Raw genomic sequence first — 12,556 nt, 5'->3', positions numbered from 1 at the left:
TCTATGGGATGATTTCAGCGACAATTACCAGCACCTCCTTCCTCACATCCTCGTTGCTGCTTTCTGGAAGATTCCATCTCCTACTGCACCGTTCCGATTCTTCGAGTTTCTCTCTCAGGACTGTTATCTCGTCTTTCATCTTCTTCACTGTGTCCTCCGTACCTTTCCATTGGATTTCCAGCCCTTTCACATTTTCATGCACTCTAATAATCTCCGCTGTATTTTTCATTTCCATTTCTTCAAACTTAAAAAAACGGTCATTTAAGCCATAAATAGCTTTTTGGATGTCAGCATTTGTTACCGTTTCCATTTCTTTAGTGCAGACCTTCTTGGGAAGGTTAAACTTCTAACTAACTAAGAAGTTAACCAGCAAAAGTTCTTTTTTTCGGGCATATGAACTTACAACAATCAAGAGCAACGTTCCACTCCTTCATTTATCGATGACATAGTCTCAAAAAGTCAATTTAAATCGATGGTACTCGGTCAGAGTTTTTGAGCTCAGAATAAGACGTCTGCACAGGTCGCCATCTTGGACCAACCCTCCTTCCGTGTTTTTAGTGTCTCCTCAAAACTAAGTGCTTACGTGAGATTTCAAGATTATATGGCTGCAGCCTCGAGCGTCCCATGTCGTCCGTCCTGTCTCATGCGGTCCCGTCTCATGCGGAGGTGTGTCCAACGGTAAATCCAGAGGGTCAAAAATACAAAATCGCGAATAATTTTCCAGATGAAGTCACGGGTAAATTCGTGACCACATTACAATAGATTGAAAGAACGTTAAAAATTGTTAAAGTAACAATTTTGTCATACATATAGTTTGCTGATTTGTGAGTATTATGGTTGTGTTGACAAGATAAATACAAACTATCGTCTCTAATAAAATAGGCCTGTGTCAACTATCATGCTAATGAATAAAATACTTTAATATTTGGTGTTTTTTTAATGTTGTGAACATTAAACAACAATAAACATGTATATAAGATAAATGCAGACTATCATACTGATGAATAAAAACACTTAAACTATGTGTTCGTCTATAAAATCAATGCATATTATAGGCAAACTAAAAAAATCCTTCTGCCATACCCAAGTTTCTACTTTTTAAAATAAAAGCTCGCATCTGGAATAAAATACTATCTGTCTCTTACTTTTCAAAGTAAAAGCTCACGTCAACTTTAAATGAATAAAATATTTGGTGTGTTTTTAAATATTTAAAAATATATGTCCGTCTCTCACATAAATGCAGATGATAGGCAAACTAAAAAAATACTTCTATAGCTGCAACTTTGATTTAAGTTGCAGCTACAGAAGGAATTTGTCTCCCGACAGAGGTCAAGCATTTGGTTTGTTTTTTAATATTTTTCCCCCTTTCATACAATTCAACACAAAATACAATAGACCCGCTGGCGCAGAAGTGGAAGAAAAATACAATTGCATTCCTGCCCAACGCCATGGCAGCAGAGATACTCAGTCGAATGCAGGATGTGTCCCAGAGACCGGAAGGCCGATGCCGCGGTAGTAGAAAACTACAACCGCATTCTGCCCCGGGTCCCAGAGAGCCAACAGCCAAAGCAGCGACTGTAGAACTACAGTGGAATGCTCTCGCCAAGCTGATAAGCAGTTGTATTTGCAGCAATGTCCCAGTGATGTGTGAAAACAATATAGAATATATACAATTAAAAAGTCTTGGAAAGAGTGTAACGTGTTTATTTTTGTAGTCTTGTTGTTGTGTGTGCAGATCAGGGATTGTTATCCTCCTCAGGAGATCCTGCCATTAGTTGGCAGAAACGGCTGCGTTGCTGATGCAGGTTTCATCAGATAGCTACGTAGCTACGTTAATATGGAACAACACAAGCATAACATTCAGAATTGAGACAACTATATGTATGGCAAAACAGTTTTTTAACGTTTTTCAATTGATTGCAACAAATGTGGTCACGAATCTGCCCGTGACTCCATCTGGAAAATTATTAGCGATATCGTAATTTTGACCCTATGGATTTACCGTTGGACACACCTCCGCATGAGACGGGACCGCATGAGACGGGACAGATGACATGGGACGCTCCAGGCTGCAGCCATACCCATCTCTGAGATTTGCCTTGCCTGCTTCTCATTGCATGACAATGCCCCCTTGAGGGACAAAGAATGCTACTGCAGTACTATTCCACCAAGCAAACTACATGTGGAGAAAATCCTTATTTAACCCTTTCACATCTGGCTACATTCTCCCCTGCTGCGAGTCAATGTCCTCTGTGACTTCTTAAATGTTTATTGCTCCTTTAGTTTTTGAGGGCTAGAGAACCACACCCGCTAGCACTTGAGAAATTACATCTGGGCTGAGAGATACAGCATTACCTGCTGACATGGTTTTGTGTTCATCCCTGTTGTTGCTGTCTTTACACTGGCCTCCAGCACCACTGTGAGGAATCTTGGAGTTATTATTTCCACTAACCCCAACCGGCCCGTCAGACACCGCCTACCAAGAGCTTGGGTCTGTCCGAGGTTTCTGCCTAAAAGGAAGTTTTTCCTCGCCACTGTCGCTTGCTCTGGAGGAAACAACTAGAACTGTTGGGTCCTTGTAAATTCTGGAGTGAGGTGTAGACCTACTCTATCTGTAAAGTGTCTTGAGATAACTCTTGTTATGAATTGATACTATAAATAAATTGAATCGAAATTGAATTGTCTGACTCCTGCTTGGAGGGGGAATAGGTATATCTTCCCCGACATTTCCCTCTTTTCTCTTCCTTGGAGCAGGCACAGGCCTCAACTCTGGTTGAGCAACTGGTAGGTCAACTCTCTCTGACGTGAGGTGTGGACCCAGCTCTGGTTCTTCCTCCAGGTCTTCATTGTCACTTACATCCTGTCCAAGTGCTTCCTTACTTAATTCCACACCCTCAGCTGCCGGACCAAGATGGGCCCCTGACTTGTCAGTCATCAGATCCAAACTCTCGGGTTCCAGATTTTCCGTAGTTTCAGCCAGTTTTCACACCTGACTTTTTCCACCTAAACAAATTCTGGATCAGCGATCTCATACTCTGGTTCCCAATTCAAGGTCGGCTGGTTTGTGGGAGAGGCTGAATGGTGCCGATGCCTCAGCACTGTCACGGATCCCCCACATAGTCGCAGGTTTGATCTATGCATCCTCTTTACAGGCCCTCCCTCCAGTGGCACCACTGTGTAGTCCCATGCACCTCTACAACTTGGTACACAATAGCTGCCCAAGCATCTTGGATCTTATTCCTTCCAGGGGGTCAATGGCGGACAACTTGCACAAATCTGTGATTACTGTGCTTTCAAAATTTCTGCCCTGTTTAAAATGACTTAAGCAGTAGTGTCTGCTTTTTGATCTTGTGTGGCAAAATCTTGATTGAACTTCATGAACACATAGTCATCACAAGTACATTCTCCTGGCCATCTGTAGCACGTTCCAGAGTTGTGTAGTCTACAGCAACTACCTCAAGTGGGCAAGTAGCCAGGACTGGCTTAAGGGGCACTTGAATCCTGGGCTGTGGCATTTTCGTTAGCACATACCTCTGACAGCTCTCCACCCACTGCTCAACATCTTCATGCATACCCCTCCAAAACCAGTTCTGTCTCACTAGACCGAGGGTACGCTCTATACCCTGATGCCCCATCCAGTCATTTATGCTTTTGAGCACTTGTTCTTAGACCAGGCAGGCAGCAGTTGGTGAAACTTTCCGAGGTGAACATCACACGGTACAAGAGTTCATCTTTTTCACTAATCCGCGGTCACTGTTTCAACAAGGATCGCACTGGTTTAGTAATACCTGCTTTCTCCGGGTAGGTAGTTTTCTTTTGTTGGCTCCAAAACTCTATCATTATTAACACCGAAATTGTTGGGTCAGCTGCTTGAAAGCTCTGTAGTGCTATTGAAAATCCAGGCAGAGTGGGTGTGTTTTCCTGAACTGCCTCACTTCTCACTGTCACTAGTAACTAAGTCCAAGCCTAGATCTGTGCCTGTCCTTAGGGCATTACGTATCGCCAAGCACCTGTCACACTTTGCATCCTCACTAACAAGTTCAGCTCAACTTCATCAACTGCTGGTTGCCGGGAGAGAGCATCAGCTGCAGTATTATATCAGCCAGGACGATACTTCACATCAAAGTCAAATACAGATAGTTCATGCTGAATGGTTCCTAAATTCGCAGGGGAGAGGGGAAAAAAGAGGGTGTTAAGACAGGACTTAGTAGGAAGCTCCAACATTTTCTGTGACCGCCCTCTTTAGTGCAAGTAGTTCCAGCTTCATGCTGCTGTAGTTTTTGTCATTTTTCAAAGCCCCTCTTAGCCTCCAACTTACATAGGCTTTTTTAGCCCTGGTGTAAACCTAAGGGATTTAAACCAGTTAGTTTCTACCTAAAGCATATGTAGGAAACAAAAATGTTAGTTATGCAATTAAACTGAAAGTCATTTAGTTTAAATGAGAATCAAAAAGGGGTAACTGAAAGCTTTAAACACTTCAGTTCTACATTAAACTAAGTTTTGAAAGATGTTAAATGTTGGGAGTTAATATACATTATTCTAAATAGTTTATAACTTTAACAGTGGTGTAAACGGAACAATATTTATACGTACTGTCCTGTATTTTTAAATGTGTTGTGATGCCTGATTGGCCAACTAATGTCGTCTGTGGTGAATGGTTAGGAGTGAGGAAGTGATTAGGCTCGTTCGAGATAAACTGCGCCTCGCCTGTTAAGCGGACGAGGGCAGGCAGCAGCATTTGGAGGAGGGGACAAAAAGCCACGGTAAAGTCTGCAGTTTCCAGACGATTCCAGCCGCCTTCAGGCGGAACAGGAAGTGACAAAGAACACTGTGGTGCGTTTCCGATTTCATAAAATATAATCAGACCTACATATTAGATTGTACACTGTTTGTAGTTTTTTAATCATGACAGAGTAGCTCTTGAAATGTTCTACATGCAATCTGTTGCTGATTTAAAATAGCAACAGACTGAAGATGATCAGTGATCTGAACAGATTTAGTCTCTCTGACTTTTATACGTCACCACCAGCCACACAACGTGTGTTCTGTACAGAATAAGTCTTTAAATCAGACAAATAGCAATTAAAATCCCTCCGATTCAAAAACAATAAAAAAGTTTATATAAAACGTCATCTTGTTCAGTCGATTGTGAACCAATCAGCTGTTAAACCAGCTAAGAAGCAAGCATTTCCCAGCATGCTCTGGGTCCACCTGGCTCTTGCAGTTGGTGAAAAGCAACTAGGCTCGTTCGAGATGAACTGCGCCTCGCCTGTAAAGTGGACGAGAGCAGGCGGCAGCAGCGGCGGCGGAGACAGAAAGCTGCGGGAAAGTCGGACAGTTTCCATCACATTCCAGCCGCCTTCAAACTGGACAGGAAGTGACATAAACACTGTGGTACGATCCCGATTTAATAAAATATAATCAGACCCACATATCAGCTTGTACACTGTCTCCAGTTGTTTTGATTATGAAAGAGTAGCTGGCAAAGTGCTCTACATGCAATCTGTTGCTGATTTTAATCAACAACACACTGTAGATGATCCGTGATCTGAACAGATTTAGTTGCTCTGACTTCTAAACGTCACTATCAGCCACACAACACGTGTTCTGTACAGAATAAGTCTTTAAGTCAGACAATTAGCAATTAAAATCCCTCCGATTCAAAAACAATAAAAAGGTTATATAAATCGTCATCGTGGTTTAAACCAATCAGGTGTTAAATCAGCTGAGAAGCCGGCTTTTCCCAGCATGCTCTGGGTCCGCCTGGCTCTTGCAGTCGGTGAAAAGCGACTGCGCCACCCGCGTCTCGGAACTGCGGCCGCCTTGCTCTCGTGAGATTTCCGTTGCCCACGTGTGCATGACGTCAGAGCAAGTCGGGATCAAGTCGGACACAAATCTAACCGGCATGCAACGGCCGCCGATCGCCGGGGATCGATTCTGCGCAGATCTGGCTCATCTCGAACGAGCCTACTGTGCTGGCTGCGTCTCAGAACTGCGGCTGCCTTGCTCTCGTGAGATTATCGTTCTCATTGGCTATCGTGTGCATGACCTGGCTCATCTCGAACGAGCCTAATGTGTGAGGGAGGGGTTGTTTTTTTTGGTGACGGAAGGTCGGAGACACGTCGGAGGCACGCTTAAGGATAGACTGTGAGGAAAATACTGAGAGGGGTTTTCTAAAAAGACCAAAACATTGTCTGCAAATGATGATACGTGGTGTATTGTAAATGTGTATTGGTGACATTGATCAATTGGCAAATGGCTTGAGCCAGCGGCTGTAGAAAGAGAACAAATAAAGCAGGACTCAAGGGGAAACCTTGGCGTGAGGGTCTAGAAACTGGAAATAAGGAGGAGGTGAGTCTGGTTAAGACTTGAGCTGAGGGATTATAGTACAAAGCTTTAATCATGCCAATTAAAGTTTTTGTTTAAGCCCATCACCCCTAAGACTGACCATAAAAATGGCCACTCAAGTCTGTCAAAGGCTTTCATTGTGTCAAGAGAGAGAAGTGACATTGGGGTTTTACTGTCCTCTGCTGCATCAACAATATGGATAACCACGGAGGGCTCGCTCATCCCACTCTGAAATCCAAACGAAAAGGACGCAATTTCAAACAACGGGGGTAAGTTGAAGTTTCATTTCAGTTGAAGTTTCATATAATTTGAATTGGATATTGAGACACTTTGTGAGACAGATGCCGACCGTGGTTCCACTGAGGGTATTTGGTGAAAGTCTATCTTTTGTTTTGGGAAACTTTGGGTTATGTACAAAACAGGAGAAAAAGGGTTTTTGTTGTCACCCAGGTTGTTTGGTATGACAGATAAAAAGAGCCAATTAACATAATTTCCTCCATTACGGACTAGAACGGGGTGACGAATAGATTTCAAAATCATACATATAAACAGTCATCATAGCTGCTTATCAGAATTTTCATTGAAAAATAAATCTATCACAGATGAACAGTCAATTGTAGCTTAAATGAAGTTGCAGGTTTTCACGCAAAGTTTATATATATATATATATATATATATATATATATATATATATATATATATTATATAATGAGGTAAAGTGTCCTGAACCTGACACTCAACACACAAAACATGTAAAATACATAACAACAGAAAGATATTGATACAGAAGAAAGAAAAGGGGGGGACATAGCCTCTATGATGTCTATACAAGTATCCCACAGGATCAGGTGAGGGCAAATCTTGCAACATCGGACAAAAAAGGCTATACAAAGAGTCATCAAATCTGCAGGGAAAATCATCTACAGCCCCTGAATTCTGTGGCAGGCATTCAGCATCATAAAGGACTCATGAACTGTTTGAACTCCTCCCCTCATAGATACATTTTTAGAGCACCATCTCAGGAAGTGGCACCACAATCTTATTGTAAGTATAATGCAAATACTTTGGTGTTCTCAAGATGGTTCATATCTTGCTGAGAACAGTAAAATGTCCTTATAGTTAATATGTCAGGGTGAGCTACATCAGTCCTTATTTGGCATACTTTAGAGCAGGGGTGACCACACTTTTTCAGTTTGCGAGCTACTTTTAAAATGACCAAGTCAAAATGATCTACCTACTATAAAAATGCAAAAAACATATGTTTATTTATAAATATATTGAAAATGATATGTGAAATAGAAGTTGGTGTACCTTGCATAACAGCATTAACCCTAATGCACAATACAACTGTACATTTTTTTTGTCATCGCCTCACTCTGACTACTTGCCCTGAATGGAATCAGCCAGGGATGCATAGTCCGGACAGTAGCTGCTGATAGCCAGCCTCAAGCACATTTCCAAATGATCATCAGTCATGTTAGAACGGTATTTGGACTTAATAATCTTCATGTGGGAAAAGGCTGACTCACATAAATAAGTGGAACCAAACAATGCGGTCAAGGAGGTAGCACATTTTCTCATGTTGGGGTACTTTTCCTCTGTCAGCAAGTTCCAAAACTGTCCATGAGCCCTAGACTTGAGCTCAATGTCAGCTTGCAGTGTCAGGATCTCATCCTCCACTCCAAACGAGTTCAGATAAAAAAGTGTTGCAATTTTTGATGCAAGTAAATCCACCTCAGCATCTTCCCGAAAAGGGTAGCACATGAATGTAGCAACTGGCTCCAATAATGCAAAGTCTTGAAACCGTTTGTTAAAGTCTGACAGAGAGTTTTCAATCTGCTCTGTGTAGCGTCCACTGTCAAGTTGCGCACATGTGTCTCCAGTTCTAACATGAGTTAGAACTGGAGTTCTGAAAGTTTGCCAAAACATGGCGCTGCAGCTTTGCGCACAGATGTTGCATTTTTTGTTTGAACGCATTGACTGAGCTGATCATATTGACCACTGTTTTGTCTTTTCCTTGCAGTTCAACATTAAGGTCATTCAACATGTTGGTCAGATCGGTTAAAAATGCTAAGTCTAGTAGCCACTGATCGTCATTTAGCTGGTTGTATTCAGCATTTTTAGATACAAATAAAAACTCTTTAATCTCTGGACAGAGCTCTTGAAATCTTTGCAAGAATTTCCCTCGACTAAGCCATCTTGCGTCAGTGTGTAGCAACAATTAAGTGTGGTCACAATCCGCCTTCTCCAGATGCACACGGAACAGCAGTCTTTGAAGAGATCTGGCGCGAATAGAACAGGCAATTTTCGTTGCCACATCCATTATCGCTTTCATGTTGAGCATTTTTGTGCATAGCGCTTGTTGGTGTATTATGCAGTGGTAATTGAGGAATTCGGGGAAGGCATCATCCTCCCTGCATTTGGCAATAAATCGATTCAAGCGGCCAACCATCGCGGGCGCACCGTCCGTGGTAATGGACACCAATTTGCACACTTGAAGCTGAGTTTTCTCGATAAAGTTTTTGAAAGACTGAAAAATGTCCTCTCCCCGCCTGTGTTCTTTCATAGGCAGTACTGTTAACAGCTCCTCTTTTGCAGTCATATCGGTAAACACCATACGAATAAAAATGCACAACTGGGCTGTGTCACTCACGTCTGTAGACTTGTCTAACTGCAGTGAGAAACACTCGCAGTCTGATATCCCTCCTAAGTTTCTCTGTCACATCCTCGGCCATGGCTTCACAGCGCCGTGTACCTGTACTTCTTGACAGCTGGAGAGATTTGACTGAAGATACTATGTCATGTTTGTTTTTAAAGTCTTGAAACAACGAATCAGCCGATTCAATAAATGCCTCTTCAATCATCTCTCCGTCTTGGAAGGATTTCTTGTGTTTTACGATGATGTGACTAACCCGGAACGATGCTTCGGTGGCGGTCTTTGCTTTTGAGGTAAGCTGTGAGAAAAACTCCTGCTGTCCAGACAGCTGGAATTTTAGTTCTTTCACCTTTCTCCTTCTCAGTTCACTTTTCGGAGGGAATTCAGTGTCGTAGCTTTTATGAACAGTCCGAAAATGCCGCTCCACATTTCCCTTCTTCTGAATAGCAATGGTAGATTTGCAGATGAGGCAAATGCACTTTGAATAGGACATTGTGAAAAACAAGTCCTCCTCCCATTCTGTATGGAAGTGGTAAGTTTTTGGCTTTTTACTTTGTCCAGCTCCCCCACTCATTTTTATACAGTTTTTTTTAGATTATTAGAAATAACTTAGCTAGGCTAACTCGGCAACTCGCTTGCTCGCTGGAATTTTGCCGCTGCTGCATGCACATGCGTGCTAAGTCCTGACCCATGAAAAAAATCTGATGTTAGACAGGTTGGCCTGTATGTCAATCAAGTGACAAATGTCATAGTAAGGATGGATGATTGGCTGACGAAAAAGGCGGTTTGCTGTTGGCTGTTTTCAAAAGGACTATACAAAGGATGCATGACTTTTGATGAGGGCTATCTTCATGAGGGAGGTAGTAAGAAGGTGTTTTTTAGTAATCTCCACAGTTTACAATGTCATGGATCTGCAAACTTTGGGGTATTGGTTATGCAGAACTAACTTAGATTAAAGTGAAGACCATATATTGCAACATCTCAGCCTCGTGAGGATTTGTTGATTTGATTTAATTCATCCTCAGCATTTGAAAGTCTCTAACATTGTTCTTTCACATAACTAAGAATACAGTGTAAATATTGGCTATGTCATCTAATTCCAAGTGACATAAATGAGGGACTCACCAGTATATTGTTTATTTGGTAAGGGGTCCTTGGCTAACCTTTTTTTTAGATCTTCTGCTAAACCAATTGTAAAGTCATTTGAGGCAAATTTGTGATTTGGGGCTAAAAATGACAAAAAATTATTTCACTCATCTTTTACTTGAGTAAAATATTTGAATAATTATTCTACTATTAAAAGTTACCACGCAGTATGCTGTACACTCAGAAATTGTACTTTAGAGAGCTCATGACTGTTTCCTATTATTTTTTAGCTCAAAGGGGGGAAAGCAGATTTTCAAAACAACTAAATAAAGAGTTTAATGAAAGCCATTCTATTAGCTCAAACAAGTCCTGCAGCAAGTAATGTTTATGGATCTGGACATACAATCACATACATGTTATAATACTGACATCTGTCTTCATAGACAGTGGATTGCTAGTCACAGAGAATCACAACACAACAATAACCAATGACAAGATTATGGTAAAACGCGTGGAGCAGAAAAGAATTCACAGCAAAAAAACTGCTGTGCACAGAGACAATTCAACTATACCATATAATTTAGCTCTAAAATGCTTAATCTACAGCTTAATATAACAACAGAGTGGCTTTAAGTAGGCATTTCCAAGGTCAACAGACACATCACGGAAAATCTAATGTTTAGTAATATGGCATGGTTGTTAATGTAAGGAAAGCACTACTAAAAATTGAAATACTTGAAATAAAAACTTTCATGAGAAGGTTGTGTATCTATCTTAACTGTTAAGCAAAGAAATAATTGTCCAAACATTCTCTCTAACCAGTTTTCATTTATAGTGCATACTGAATTGTATCCAATAACCTAAACTAATTTAAATACATTACTTTTCCAAAGAAATAAAATGCCCTACATTATATAGTAGACAACATTCAACACAAATCCAATCGCGTCCAACAAACTTGTATCATTATCAGTTCACTCAATCACTTTAAAAGAGTTTGGTTTATGAGTAAACAGCAACTGACAGCAACTAACATATAACATATATTTGTCATACCAGGGGGTAAAGGAGAATGAGAAGTCATAGTTTGTTAATGCTGAGGACTGAGGCAAAGCACTGGAACTTCTGAACTGGTCTGCTCTTCTTTCTCCAAGTCCTTGAATGCTTTTAGAAGGTGAGTAGGGGTGAAGATTTCAGTTGATTCTAAAAGACACAAGGCGATGAATGATCACTTTTCAGTGTAATGACCTAAAGAAGGTACATTATAATAACTTATACTTGAAGGAATTCCTCTTGTTTCATTGACAGTGTTTGTTGATCAACTTAGATCAATCTAGTATCCAAAATCCATGTGTCTTTTTCCATTGTGGAAATTAAAAGTTAATTCCAGTTTATTTTAATTTGGGTCTTATTTCATGGGTTTGGTCATTATTCCTGTTGGTAATTATACAATTAGTAACCGAATTAATTGCTGAGAACAATTCTGATAACTGACTGGGCAAGACAAATTAGTTGCAAATGTGTTCCTCAGGATGAGAAGAAGACCCTCTACTTTTGAAATGCTTCCATTGGACATGTAAACTGTAAGAGAGCTGAGTTACCATGGAGTTGAAATAGGAGTGCAATACGCTGTTTGGTTGCACACAAACTATTGGCCATATAGTATATGCTAAATAAAGCTCTGTAGTATCCACCCAGTTTTGTTAGCTAAAACAATATTTGTAATAGCCTATATTATTATATTGTTTATTTTATACATATTGTGTGTAAGAATCCCAAACATAAAACTACCATAGATACAGTATATAGCCATTTAAGATTATTTACAAGTTCCTATCTTCTCAAAATGATGTATATGCAGATTTAGCATGGAACAATAAAGTCAGTGATCAATTAAGAATACATGGATGACTTCAGTGAATTTATTTTTATTATTGTAACAGGTAAGGTTTACCAAAAACAAGTACATGTACAGGTATTAGAGTTATAGATATGAAACACAAGAACCAGGATCAGCTATTGCAGAGATCAATGGTTCAACGTTGGACACTCAGCAGGTGGACTGACATGGAGAAACACAGAGATTCACCAATCACATTATGATTTGTGTATTTACTTACAAATATGTTTTTATTCCGCAGGCGGCTCCTCTGAGCCCTCTGGAGGGGCGTTGGGGTCCAGGAAGTCTGGGTGCTGTAGTTCCTTTAAGTATTTGGGTGGGGTGAGAATGTGGGTGGAACCTACAGGTGAGAAAGGCCTGAAAGGTCAGCAAGGGCTACAAATCAACAACAACAACAACAACAATAATAATAATATCCTCAACAATAAAATAACATTGTTCTTTAATTTGTCAGGAGTATTTTGAACTACTTAATTTTTAAATAGGGAAGGTGTTGTGGTGGGGGCGGAAGGAGGACCCAAACGCAGTGTACCAGGTAGGAAGGCAACAGGGGTTTATTGGGGAAA

General features: G+C 40.7%; 1 protein-coding gene across 1 annotated transcript in view; it reads right to left on the bottom strand.

Moving 5' to 3' along the window:
- Positions 1–10,417: 10,417 nt before the first annotated feature.
- The window catches only part of stxbp1b (syntaxin binding protein 1b), a gene marked incomplete at its 5' end in the record, with an annotated part of 29,420 nt that continues 27,281 nt past the window's right edge, over positions 10,418–12,556 (bottom strand). The window contains 2 exons of the mRNA XM_034872221.1: positions 10,418–11,293; positions 12,211–12,330. Of these exons, the coding sequence (XP_034728112.1) occupies positions 12,221–12,330 (110 nt within the window). The remainder of the gene's footprint in view (positions 11,294–12,210; positions 12,331–12,556) is intronic.

The sequence above is a fragment of the Etheostoma cragini genome, chromosome 5 (genome assembly GCF_013103735.1).
Source record: "Etheostoma cragini isolate CJK2018 chromosome 5, CSU_Ecrag_1.0, whole genome shotgun sequence".
NCBI lineage: Eukaryota > Metazoa > Chordata > Actinopteri > Perciformes > Percidae > Etheostoma > Etheostoma cragini.
The sequence above is the reverse complement of the archived record's forward strand: the minus strand, read 5'-3'. Positions and strand labels throughout refer to the sequence as shown.